Genomic DNA, 13,964 nt, shown 5'->3' on the forward strand with positions numbered 1-13,964 from the left:
GGAAACTGCAGCAGACTTTATATACACACAGAAATCATGAAACAATACCTCCTCCCACCCCACTGTCCTGCTGGTAATAGCTTATCTAAAGTGATCAACAGGTGGGCCATTTCCAGCACAAATCCAGGTTTTCTCACCCTCCACCCCCCCACACAAATTCACTCTCCTGCTGGTGCTAGCCCATCCAAAGTGACAACTCTTTACATAATCAAGTCGGGCTATTTCCTGCATAGATCAAGGTTTTCTCACATCCCCCCCACCCCCATACACACACAAACTCACTCTCCTGCTGGTAATAGCTCATCTAAACTGACCATTCTCCAGGTTTAAATCCAAGTTAAACCAGAACATCTGGGGGGGGGGGTAGGAAAAAACAAGAGGAAACAGGCTACCTTGCATAATGACTTAGCCACTCCCAGTCTCTATTTAAGCCTAAATTAATAGTATCCAATTTGCAAATGAATTCCAATTCAGCAGTTTCTCGCTGGAGTCTGGATTTGAAGTTTTTTTGTTTTAAGATAGCGACCTTCATGTCTGTGATTGCGTGACCAGAGAGATTGAAGTGTTCTCCGACTGGTTTATGAATGTTATAATTCTTGACATCTGATTTGTGTCCATTTATTCTTTTACGTAGAGACTGTCCAGTTTGACCAATGTACATGGCAGAGGGGCATTGCTGGCACATGATGGCATAGATCACATTGGTGGATGTGCAGGTGAACGAGCCTCTGATAGTGTGGCTGATGTTATTAGGCCCTGTGATGGTCTAAGAAGAAACATTCTAGCTGATGGTCAGTGCATCCCATGGTGCAATCCATGCATAAGGAAGAATTACTTAGGCACTTGCTCTAAGAAATGTTTTTGACATTGATAGTTTAGCTAGTTATTTTTAGAGTGTAATCTCCCCCTTTTGGCAAAGATTGGAAATAAATAGGTGAAGCCACTCTCGCAATGCTAAATTCTTCGGATTTTGTTGCCCGGGTCAATCCAGTTTTTGTCCTGCATGTGGTATGGAGACTGCACTGTTTTCATTGCTTAACTATCTCCAGCTTCTGGTGATGACCAAGAATCCTATGTCCGTACTAGTTTTATTAGCTCTGCCAGCTGCCGTTGATAGCAATATTTTGTGGTCAATGGTGACATGGCTGCTGTCTGTGTTGAGGATGGAGTCATTTTTTAAGTCACTGTTCTTTGCTTGCTGAGAGGTCTCACAGGGATAGCGTAGTGAAATTGACCTGCTATCCTGAGGACAGTCTCACTGCAGGTTACTGCAGGATTCTGTGCTGATGAATTTGTATGTGAGGCCAATGTCAGAGATCATAAGGTTGCTTGGGTTGTAGAGTTTTCCATATACACATGGTGCTCCGTTTTTCATCTTTGTCACATGTACCCAGTGCAGTCAACTGTCTTGTCCAGTGTCTGCTTGGATTAGAATGATCTGGCTCAGACTCAACCAAGATAAAACTATGGTTATTATGATGAGATAGAGGAATCAAGCTGAGGAACTGGTGAAAGTGAATATTGCTATTTATTACCCAAATTCACAGCCTGTTAATCCACAGTTGCTTCTGGATGTCTGGGATAGGGCAGTTTCCGAGAGCGCGTTCTGTTAGCTAAAAGATTGAAACTCTTTAGGAAGCAGACCATCCCACCCAGCAATCCACAATTGATCTCCCACTGTCACAGGAAAGTTTGCCCAAAGATCAAGAGTAGAATATAACCTTTAAATTTCCAGTGACGTATTTTTTTTTGTTCAGTATTTTATTTGTTGCTTTCAGCATCGCACAACAGGAAAACATGCTCATCTTAAGGACCAATGCTATTTTTGCCTTTATTTCTTTTTTTCCTTCTTCATCTCCTCTTCCTCGGTATTTTTTTTTCTTCCCTCTTCTCTGAACCAACTCCCATTTCCACTAGTGCACTTCATGTCCAATCCTTTCCCCTATTTGAAAGTTAAGTGCGCAGTGAAATAGTTAAAGATTATCTTTTAAAGTGCAATTAGGCCTTTAAAGCTACCATTGGAATTAATAGTAGGCCGTGAAGTTCATACCTCTGAGCCATAGTTTCAGGCACATAGCCTTGCACTGGTTACATTAAATTCGTATATGGAATATTTCCCTTGCAATAATGAAAATAGAAACTACTTTTTAATCAAAGCTTTAGATTTTTGTAGATCATGAATAGCCATATGGGTACATAATCCCATCATCTAGGCTCTATCTAGACTAGCAGCTCTGGATTTGATGCCTCTCTTATATACAGAGACTTGTAGCTTCTTTGAGAGTTTTTTTTCTTTCGAGCAATTAATTTTTTTTTTAAATAAATTTTAAAGGTACTGTGCTCTTTTAAGGTCCTGATCCTTAAATTTATAATGGGACTACTTGCATGGTAAATTTATACGTGTGTGCACGTATTTTCAGATTTGGAGCTGAAATTTCCAGCGTGGTCAGAAACCTTCTCAATAATCCATTGTCCCCTTTTTAGAAAAACTTGCCTTAGTTTTGTAGGACAAACTATGAGAAATCTAAAAACTGGACGTAGTACCAATGTGCACTCATTACACACAGGAGAAAAGATCAGAAGTAGTTTTCGCTAATGCAGACTTAAATACATTTTTCTTTTGTTGGAAGATCATTTTATTTCATCTATTTTTAGTCATAACAATGGCAAATATACAACTGACTATTGTTAAAGTGAGTCAAGCTTCTAATAATATAAGCTTCATAAATGTGTTTACATTTAGGATTTATTTCTGACTTCTCGAAAGCCAAAAAGTTTAAAGATGATGACCTGAACATCATTTTGAATTAATTTGCCAAGAATTAAACATTGACTGTCTTCCCACTTCAGAGTTCAGTACTATATCATAAGAAAACAAATTTTATAAATCCATTTCTTTAAATATAATCTGGATTTTTGTTCTGACTTTACTTTTAGAAGCAATAAAATGTTTTCCTTTGTTAATTAAAATAATTTGCTTGAGTTTCACGGTCTTATTTTTAAAAATCTTCTAAACTACCTTTATTCATTACTTTTTTAAAAATAATATCCCTGGATAATGTGCCAAAGAACATTATAGTAGATCAGTTGGTAAGTAACTCAAGTTTACAGGGTTTAAAGATACTTGAGTTAGGGATCTAGCCACACAGAAATCTTCTGAGGATAGCTGGATAGCAGGTTAGGGAATCAGAATCTGGTGCTATTCACCGCTAGGGCTAAGCAAAATTGTTTCACTTAACAGAATACAGTTTGGCGGTGACCAAAACTGTTCATGAATTCAGGAGGAACTCAGCAAATAGTTTCAGCCAAATAAAAAATTAGTTGATTTTTCTTGAAAAAGTCAAAATGGTTTGTTTCAGATTTTTCTAAACAAACCATTTCAACATTTCTTTCAAATTGACTTTTCGTTTCAAATAAACTCAAACATTTTTTTTTAATTTTTTGTTTCCGTGAGGGTTAGTTTTGGTTTGAAATGAATCTAAACTGTTTCTGGATGTATTTATTTTTTGTTTCATCATCACCAAATTGGGAAAAAAATCAATTATTTGCTGAACCCTAGTTGTTACCAATTGTCAGGCTGGTTTGGTTAGGAGATTGCTCTTACAACCAGCATATTAGACTCCTAGTGGAAAGTGTTAGCCCTTTTGCATGAGGATGCTGTGAAGCAGGAGAGAGGAAATCAGATTGAAAAACAGGACACACAAGCTTTATTAATGTTTTAATACTGTGTAATATATGCCATTATCATCAGCTAACACATTCTTTACATGTTTACCCATTAAGGTGACTGTTAAATAAGTAGCATGAGGTTTATAGAGAAACACTGTTTCTTTAACTGTATCTATCCATCTCACCTGAGCTTGAAACAGCAAGCAGCCAAGGAACTGTAACAAGATTATAATCATGTGAGAAAAAGAGAGAGGGATAGATAAAAGGGAGAGGCAGTGGCGAAAGCACGTCCTCCAGAAGCTGTCATTTAAGGCTTCTTAAATAAATAAATAAAAATCCTGATTTTTGTCAGTAGGGATTTTAGCTGTGCGTTAGTGTTTAGAAAAGCAAGAATGTTTTAAGTCACAACTTGCGTGACGTGGTGTATCTGGTATTGCTATGTTACTATGCTGCTGCTTTACACCTTTTTAATTTCCTTCTTAGAATCAATCTACCGACGTGGAGCAAGAAGATGGAGGAAGCTCTACCGAGTGAATGGGCATCTGTTTCAAGCCAAACGCTTTAACAGAGTGAGTACTGTTGCTAAAAATGCCATTTTTTGGGTAATGCTCTGCAGTCATTGTTTTTTCAGTGTTTGCTTTTCCTGTATTTGGAACGTGGGGGAAAGAAAAGGAAAAGTGAGATGCTTGTTTATGTGAATTCAGTATGCAATATTATTCCCTGCACAACGACCAGAAAAAGTCAGAAGTTTTTGAATTATTTAGAGTCTGGGATGAGGTCAGTAGTACATAATTAATGGAAATGTTTTCTTTTAAATGCTCTTACAAGCTTTTTTTTAAAAGATATTTTAGATCAGATTCTTTCCCTCTCTCTTATGGTTCTGATTTTCTATAAGCACAGTTATTGTCCTCAATATTCCTTGCCTTTCATTGTCTATATAAATGATTTTTATTTAATCTCTTAATATCCTGACTAAACATGCTTGGAACCTGAACTAGTATATAATATAATTGGTGGGGGAGGAGAGGGGAATTCTGGTATATGTATTTAAGCTGCAAGTCAGTATATATGCCAAGATACAACAACGTAAAGGATCTGACTTAGTCCATAAAAGCAAGAGAACGTAGCTTTAAGGCTGAGACTCCTCCTTCCTTAACCTAGCCCATTGTGCCAGAATTTTGCAGCACATATAAGGTACACATCTTGGAATTTCATAAAAGCCTAAGTGCAAAGAGGTGGGTTAATTTTTAGATCCAACAATGATATTGTATGGCAGTAAAAGGAATCAAATCTTTGCTATTGTTTGGATAGAGTTTTTTGTTTCTAATGCTCTAGAAAAAAAATGCCATTTGACATGTGTTACAGAGATCTAAGACTCGTTAAGGTTAAGTATTCCATCTGTGGACCATTAAAATTTAAATGAGATATACATAATGCACCTTTTCACCGCATACTAAACAAGTATAGTGACTAAAGTATTGTTTTTGATGCACATTATGGAATGTGTTTTGCCTTTTTTTTGTGTATTATACTTACATGGTCAAAAAATATGCCATTGGACAACATACATTTTAATTAGAAATCTATAGTAATTAGTAAAATGTTTATGAAAATTAGGCCTGTAGTTAGTGAGGTTTCAAAAGCACAGATATACATTAACACGGTCATTTTATTTTTGTTGACAATCCCTAATGGGCCTGGTTTACACTGAACTTCAGTGTAGAGAATCAATGCATTTCAGAGCTACAGCACCATAAGAATACAACTGAAGCTAGTAATAAAGGCAGCAAACAGTATACCATAGATGACAAAAATTTGTGTGTGTGTATATGTGTGTGTGTGTATATATATATATATATGCAAATTAAATATCTACCTTCAGCCCTGAATGAGTTTTTATAGTCAATTCTGTAAACTTCTGAATTCATTAAAAAAATCACTTTATAATACACCTATAATAAGGCGAACACTGTAGTCCACTTAATTTCTTGTCTTTGTATTTTAATTCTTTTCTTTTAAAAATACTGCACGAATGAAGGGTATATCATGTGAAAGGAGGTGGAAGGGCTTGCGTGTACAACTCTGTTAATGTTATATTCAACAGCACTGTAGATTGTACTTGTTAATTTACTTATGAACACTCATAACTCTGACACATACTTCTCAAAAATAGCAATTTGAAATGGGCACTTGTAAATCCTGAATTTTAACCTCCTTGATTATTAGCATAATGTTAAAAAAATATATATTCTGTACTATATATATATATATATATTTAAGTGGGCTTATAACACTGTATACAGCTCAGTTGCAGTCTTAAAGTGCCCTCAATTATATAACCTTTTCTCTTTCACTGTGAACCTCAAGTGCACTTGAACAGGAACGGAGTAAAAGAGTTATTAGATTAATTTAGATGTTCACAAGCCTTTGTGCCCACACACAACAGTGACCGCTCCTAAGATTATAAGTATATGTAATTAACAACTAACCCTCAGTTCCTGTTTCTTGATCTGCAGTGCCTCGCTCAAGGATGTCAGTCACTAAGTTGTCATTTTTGCAGTCTGACATTTTCTTTAAATGTCTTATTATTGGAGGCCTTTTGTAAGCTATTTAGCCTGACCCCAGTATGACTCTCCATTATTTTTAGTTTGTGACAAAATAAATAGAAATTCATGTCAAATTATTTGTGTTGTGTCAGAAGAAGCCCAGAAGGTCTGAATTCAAATTGTTCTTCAACATTTACATAAAATGTCCAGTAGATCTGCTCTCTTTTTGCCATTGGTACTTGGAGTCTAAGCAAGTGGACTCCTCTGGCCCCTTATGAAACCCAGGGCTTTGGATGAGAGAACTATGAGGCTTTCCTTCCTAGATTTATGGCTGGGAAACCTTGGATCTCTTCTCCATTATGTCTGCAAGAAACTAGCCAGTTAAAGATAGAAAGGTGCAGCGGGTATAGTCAATATTTTTAAAAAGGGAAAAAGTTAACTATTCCTTTCCCATACTCTATATTTGTTGCTTGTGATCTTAGGCCCCATTCTTCACTGGTGCAGAACTACAAATCCTTCTAGATAGTGCAGACGGGCTTAAGAAAGATCATTCACTCTGCGACTACTACTAGTAAGGATTCAAAGTGACTTAACCATTTTGTGATGGGCACTGTGTTCCTGTAAGCGATTGATTCCACAGAAGAGGATCTGAAAGCCAAACTGCAGCTTACAGGTTTGCTAGACAAGATAGACTTTCACTGTCTTCGGGCTCGGAACAGTTACATCACAGCCTTCAGAGTTTGGTATAAGCCTGAAGTGGGGGAGGAGTGCAAGACTGCATGTGCAGCTTTCAAGAATACAGTGAATCATGGGAAGACCAAGAGTAATGGGAAGGGTCTGGGACTGTTACAGTGGCTGCCGGCGCCAGCCTGTAGGTTGGGAGTAGAGAACATTCTTGAGCTGTCAAAAGGTGCTGTGGATAAGGGAGAAAATTGAGACTGGAATGATTAAATGATCGGCATTTGAGAATCTAAGTTAGGTTGGTTTCAGAGTCAGCTTGTTGGGCAAAATGGCTAAAATGCATGCTGTTTGCATACATGGCGCTGATTAAAGAAAACTTACAATTAATCACAAGTGGGAAGTATTCAGCTTCTTAATGTGACAGTTACTTTTGTGTATAAGAAATAACAAGGAACCTAGCTAAAGTGGTAATGGATGTACACTTGGGGGTTAAAAAAGGTAATTTCATACCTTTCATCATATTTCGGTGCATGTGTTAAGTGACACCTTTTTAATTCATCGTTTAATGGGTTTCCCCCCAACCAGTGGATGACATTTTTAATATGAGCTTTTTGATTATGTATTTTGATTACCCAAACTATCCTGCTGACATGCACTGCTACCAATGTTAGTGTGTAGGTATGGTAAGGTGGACTGTAAGGACGTTATAATTCCCCTTTATTAGAAATACTTGTGATCAATTACTGTGATGTTCTCGGAGTTTTTTCTTTTTCAAATAACAATGTGGTTCAAATTCCTGTCAGTTTTTTGTCTGTGTGCCACCTAGCAACACTTGAAGTTCAAAATAAATATAGCAGATAGGGAAAATGTGCAAATGTTAGTGAATCTATTACAATCTAGCCAGCTCTAATCCTTTGCCCATGCTACATTTGGTTAATATGGGCAGTCAACTTTATCTACATTTTGAACAAGATCTTAACACACTCAGACCTGAGAGAGGAAACTGAAAGAAGTAGTCTCTTGAATTCTATTCTTTATTATTGATTGTTTTTTAATAAAAGCTCTGTCTCACAAACCAGTTTCTCCTTCTGTTTGAATCTGAAGTTGTCATAGTCCTGTATTTGTTGTATGGGTTTTTGGGGTTTTTTGCAAGAGGAATAGTTAGTTGTCACAAATTCAGTATTGTGAGTTTAGATCACTGAGAGAATGAGCTATGAAGATGTTTGTTTAAACGTGTGTGTGTGTGTGAGAGCGCAAAATTGGCGAGGGAAATTTAAGAAAGGAAAACAAGCTACAAATATTACAATAAAATGAATTACTACATATAAAATAAATGTGTTCTCAGTGTGAAAGTGTTAGGCCTTTGTTTTTCCTAAAAATTCTTATCATGGCTACCAGTATAGTCCGAATATGAGCTGCTACTGTCCTTTACGTATTCTGACCTGGATTAGACTCAGATCCTGTAACACTTAGGCATCTGCTGAACTTTACATGCATGTGTATTGCAATTGCAGCTGATGGGACTGATCACGTGCATAATAAGCTGCGTGTAAGTATTTACAGGATCTAGGCCACATATGGCCCAGGACTTAAAACACACCCAGTGGTAACCTTGAAACCTGTGCACACTAGCGCTTCCATAGAGGCTAAGAATGGTACAAAATTTTGGCCCAGAAAACCTTGTATGTATTTCTATCTCTGTCTCTATCTGCTGTCTATCTCCTAATGTATGCACAGACTAAATGTACACCTCCAGTTTTATAATAGCACATTTATGCACAACTTAATTTGATATATAATTAAATGATCAATTAGAAATTATGAAAATGAAATGCATGCGTCAATTACAACTTCTTAATCGGGTATTTTCAAATGTGGCAAAGCTATCTGGCCTCAAATAGAGCTAATTGTAATGTTGAAAAAAATTGTAAAGATGGGGGAAAAAACCTGTTTAAATCATGTTTTTTTTAAAAAAGTAGTTTAATTACTTGTCATGCTTGCATAGCTCAGACAGTTTAAATGATTTTATTCAAAATCCTTTGGACAGAGACTAACCATAAAAAATTTTAGGCCAAAAGGAAATGTGGAAACTGGATTTTTTTTAAATGGAATGGCTATTTCAAGTTATTGTACATTTATTGTGGCTGTGGGCAGTTTTTGGGACATGTCTGAAAAATATTACAGGACCTTTTTTCAGAACTGAAAATCTTCTACTATTTCACATCTCTCCAACATCTTGGCCTCTAAATCTGAAACATTTCAAGAAAAAATCAGTGGTGGGAGACTCTAATACATGAAAATTTTAAAAAAAAATGAATTTTAAAGGAGGAAAGTAAAGGTGGTGAGAGATCAAAATTGGAAAGAATGATCTGTACCCGAGTTAATTTGTATGGAGACCAAGGTTGTAATTCTGGCAATAAAACATATCACACCACTATATCTCATAATAATATGAATATAGGTTGCCATTGAAAGAGACTGTTTCTAAGTATCTGGAGAGCCAGGTATTGGAACACAATACAGGTATCTTATCTTATGTTAATGAGTCATATTAAACAGTGGAACAATATGGATATAAAATAACTTGATTTGACACATACATCAAGTTGTGACAGGAAATAGTGACTCTTGTTAAAAACTGCAGAAGCAAATGGCAATTGGTATTGGGCCAAGAGGCAAAATAAAAAGCAACAGAACAAAATGAAAATTGAAACCTTCTTGGTTTAGCTTCTATCTGTGAATATACGGGTGGTACATTTAGAGTATCCTTTTCTGAGAGGCATTCTAATCATTGCAGGAAAACAGGCATAAACTCCTATTTTTCAATAAATAGACAATTCAGAGATGTTTCTCTTGTAGGGTAGTGACCCAGTCCTGCTAACCCTTGGTGCAGATAGTCCCCTTGGCATAAAATCTGTAGACTTGAAACCAGGTTAGGATGATCTCTAAATGAAACCTACATTGCCATTAATGAACTCCTTCTCATTAATGGTACATATATTATGTCCCAGAGATGTGATACATTGCTGCAAATTGGGAATGCTCAACATTCAAGCGTTTTGAGGAGAATTTTTGTTTTGTTTCAGGGTTTGGTTTTTTTGCATTTAATTAAACTATATCCTAAGTCCCTTCTCAGTGGCTTACAGGAAAAACACCACAGAATCATAGGACTGGAAGGGGAACCTGAAGAAGTCTTCTAGTCCAGCCCCCTGCAGTCAAGGCAGGACAGAGTATTCTCTAGACCATGCCTGACAAATAGTAGTTCTTCTGCTCTACTCCACACTGATTAGGCCTCAACTAGAGTATTGTGTCCAGTTCTGAGTGCCACATTTCAGAAAGGATGTGGACATACTGGAGAAAGTCCAGAGAAGAGCAACAAAAATGATAAAAGGTCTAGAAAACATGTTAGTTATACTACAAGGTGTCTATTGTTTAAACTGCTTGCGTTAGAAAATATTTCATCGCAAGATACTTGTTGGAAGCCTATATTTCAACACATGCTCCGCTATCAAAGGTCCTTCTTTTCCATGGGTCCAGATGATGATGTCATCAATATAGCATAAGTAAAGTAGGGGCGTTAAGGGACGAGAGCTGAGGAAGCGTTCTAAATCAGCCATAAAAATGTTGGCATACTGTGGGGCCATGCAGGTACCCATAGCAGTGCCGCTGATCTGAAAGTATACATTGTCCCCAAATGTAAAATAGTTATGGGTAAGGACAAAGTCACAAAGTTCAGCCACCAGGTTAGCCGTGACATTATCGGGGATAGTGTTCTTGACGGCTTGTAGTCCATTTTTGTGTGGAATGTTGGTGTAGAGGGCTTCTACATCCATAGTGGCCAGGATGGTGTTTTCAGGAAGATCACCGATGGATTGTAGTTTCCTCAGGAAGTCAGTGGTGTCTCAAAGGTAGCTGGGAGTGCTGGTAGTGTAGGGCCTGAGGAGGGAGTCTACATAGCCAGACAATCCTGCTGTCAGGGTGCCAATGCCTGAGATGATGGGGCGCCCAGGATTTCCAGGTTTATGGATCTTGGGTAGTAGACAGAATATCCCAGGTCGGGGTTCCAGGGGTGTGTCTGTGCGGATTTGATCTTGTGCTTTTTCAGGAATGCTGAAGTTGCTTTTGGTAACTCTCAGTGGGATCAGAGGGTAATAGCTTGTAGAAAGTGGTGTTGGAGAGCTGCCAAGCAGCCTCTTGTTCATGTTCCGACTTATTCATGATGACAACAGCACCTCCTTTGTCAGCCTTTTTGATTACCAATGTGATATATGCCATCATGTGCCAGCAATGCCCCTCTGCCATGTACATTGGTCAAACTGGAGAGTCTCTACGTAAAAACACAAATCAGATGTCAAGAATTATAACATTCATAAACCAGTCGGAGAACACTTCAATCTCTCTGGTCACGCAATCACAGACATGAAGGTCGCTATCTTACAACAAAAAAACTTCAAATCCAGACTCCAGCGAGAAACTGCTGAATTGGAATTCATTTGCAAATTGGATACTATTAATTTAGGCTTAAATAGAGACTGGGAGTGGCTAAGTCATTATGCAAGGTAGCCTATTTCCGCTTGTTTTTTCCAACCCCCCCCCCACCCCCCCCATTGTTCTGGTTAAACTTGGATTTATGCTGGAAATGGCCCACCTTAATTATCATACACATTGTAAAGAGAGTGGTCACTTTGGATGGGCTATTACCAGCAGGAGAGAGTTTGGGGGGGGGGGGGGGCAGAGGGTGAGAGAACCTGGATTTGTGCTGGAAATGGCCCACCTTGATTATCATACACATTGTAAGGAGAGTGATCACTTTAGATAAGCTATTACCAGCAGGAGAGTGGGGTGGGAGGAGATATTGTTTCATGGTCTCTGTGTATATAATGTCTTCTGCAGTTTCCACAGTATGCATCCAATGAAGTGAGCTGTAGCTCACAAAAGCTTATGCTCAAATAAATTGGTTAGTCTCTAAGGTGCCACAAGTACTCCTTTTCTTTTTGCGAATACAGATTAACACGGCTGTAACTCTGAAACCTGTCATTATTTCTCACTATATCTCTCTCACCATTGCTCCACTGACACACAGGTTCTAAGGCAGTGGTTCTCAAACTTCTGTACTGGTGCCCCCTTTCACGTAGCAAGCCTCTGAGTGTGACCCCCCCACACACACATTCCCCCCCCCCCAAAAAAAAATTAAAAATAGTTTAAAAAATATTTAACGCTATTCTACATGCTGGAGATGAAGTGGGGTTTGGGGTGGAGGCTGACAGCTCGCGACCACCCATGTAATAACTTCAGGGGTCACGACCCCCAGTTTGAGAACCCCTGTTCTAAGGTCATGCAATGGCAAAAGCTGCAATCAGACCCTAGGAGTCCTGACTCCCGTTCTGTGCGTATGGTCATAGCCCATATACCCTCCCCAGTTCTTGTATCGGAAGCGTTTCCATTGAATGGCCTGGCTTGGAGCATAAGAAGTCTGAGAAAGTGTAATCCCAGTGCTCGTAAACCATACATTTTAAAGCCTGCCTCCATTAGGCACTTTGCCCCTTTGAAAATATATATAACAGCTTATTTTGTAATGGAATGCTATTTAAAGTAAATATATCGATTGCAAACATGCCTTTTTCTCTACTGGGTAAAATGGCAAAATTTAGCCATGCTGATGTGTTCCAGTATCAGCTAAACTACTGTGTTTGTTTCCAAGCATTAGGAAAAATACTGACAAATCTCTAGTGTTGGTTTATGTGGACGGTGGAGACGTATTAAACTTATAAGAGGAACAGCCTGTGTCCAGTACTCCAGTTAGAATCTTGTTCACTTCTTTATAATTTCTCTATATACATGCTGTAGAAATTTATCAAATGTCAGCTCAGCAGTGCAAAAAAGCCCCCCTGCCTTGGTCTTAAGAAACTCCTTTGAGGACTCTTGCCTAACAAGTTGATGTATAGAAGTTCTCTGATCATCCCCTTTGATTTTTGATGAAGCAGCTCTGGGAATTTTTCTTTCTTATCTGAAGTGCAATAAGAATCAAAATGCTAATTGTAACTTGTTGAGCCTCAGTGCTGCTTGTTGAACAGTTGTACTCCAGCATCTGGATAAAACAAAAACTCTGAATTAAATATGGGAGAATATTAATACAGTGCTATCCCAGGAATTCATTAACCTCTGTTTTCACAGGCTTATTTCTTAACCATGAAATTGTCTATAGGCTGAAATTTTTCACACATCAGTCCAAGGAGTGAATTTTTAACAATTTGTGGGGAAGTGAAAATTTATTTGGCTATTGGAAAGGTAATGCTGTCTCAGCCTTGTGCACCTGCTGTCCACAAACCGTCTTATTCATACAGGGCCGTAGCTAAGCATAATGTCTTATGGACAAATATGAAATACAATCCATGCCCCAAGAGACTTGGTCAATGTCAATTAAACCTTACTTATTTTGTTCTACAGACTTGCAGTATTCTCTCCTCAAACTAAATGTGCCTATGGACTATTGTGCCTTCTGTTATGATGCTCCATACACTTAAGATACTCTTTTCCTGAAGTGTGACAAGCAATCTTGCTCTACAACCTCAAACTCTCCTAGAAATACATTTTTCAGTATCTTCCACCAAATGCCATCTGCCTTTGCTCTTATGCCTCACCTCGTAATCACTTAATTTAGCTCATGTTTTGTTATTTCACAATGTAATTGACAAACAGAAAATACATTAAGTTTTCTAATTTAGGTATTAAGCTCTTCTTCCCAGAAACCTAGTCTTAATACATGCCTTTAAAATGTCGTGCACACTAACGGCGATAAAAGAATAATACTAACAGCCCAAGTTTTGCATGCAAATTGCTGGTGTAGCAATGCACAATAGGTGTACTACTTTTATGGACACAGTCAACTTTGTTTTTGAAGTATTGGGTACAGTGCCTAAAATCAGAAGCAGTGTTTGAAAAGTTTTGAAGATGTACCCTCAGGTGAGTCATGTCAATAAAAGACATGTTTCTGATGAACGTAAATTCTTGAAGCATTGTGAAATAGTTTTTTTTGGCCGGTAGCTATGAATATATAAAGAAGAATTG

At 37.9% G+C, this 13,964-nt stretch overlaps 1 protein-coding gene across 10 annotated transcripts in view; it reads left to right on the forward strand.

Moving 5' to 3' along the window:
* PRKCZ (protein kinase C zeta) overlaps positions 1–13,964 on the forward strand; it is a 158,770-nt gene that overhangs the window by 91,086 nt on the left and 53,720 nt on the right. For 8 of the 10 annotated variants that reach the window (XR_012155570.1, XM_073316898.1, XM_073316904.1 and 5 more), the window contains one exon: positions 4,153–4,238. Coding sequence is in view for 9 of the 10 variants with exons in the window: in XM_073316898.1 (XP_073172999.1) it covers positions 4,153–4,238 (86 nt within the window). In the remaining variant the exon portion in view is untranslated. Of the gene's footprint in view, positions 1–634; positions 717–4,152; positions 4,239–13,964 lie in introns of all 10 variants that reach the window. The other 2 variants (XM_073316902.1, XM_073316901.1) reach the window with 1 other exon arrangement.

Source organism: Lepidochelys kempii, chromosome 18 (genome assembly GCF_965140265.1).
Source record: "Lepidochelys kempii isolate rLepKem1 chromosome 18, rLepKem1.hap2, whole genome shotgun sequence".
Lineage (NCBI taxonomy): Eukaryota > Metazoa > Chordata > Testudines > Cheloniidae > Lepidochelys > Lepidochelys kempii.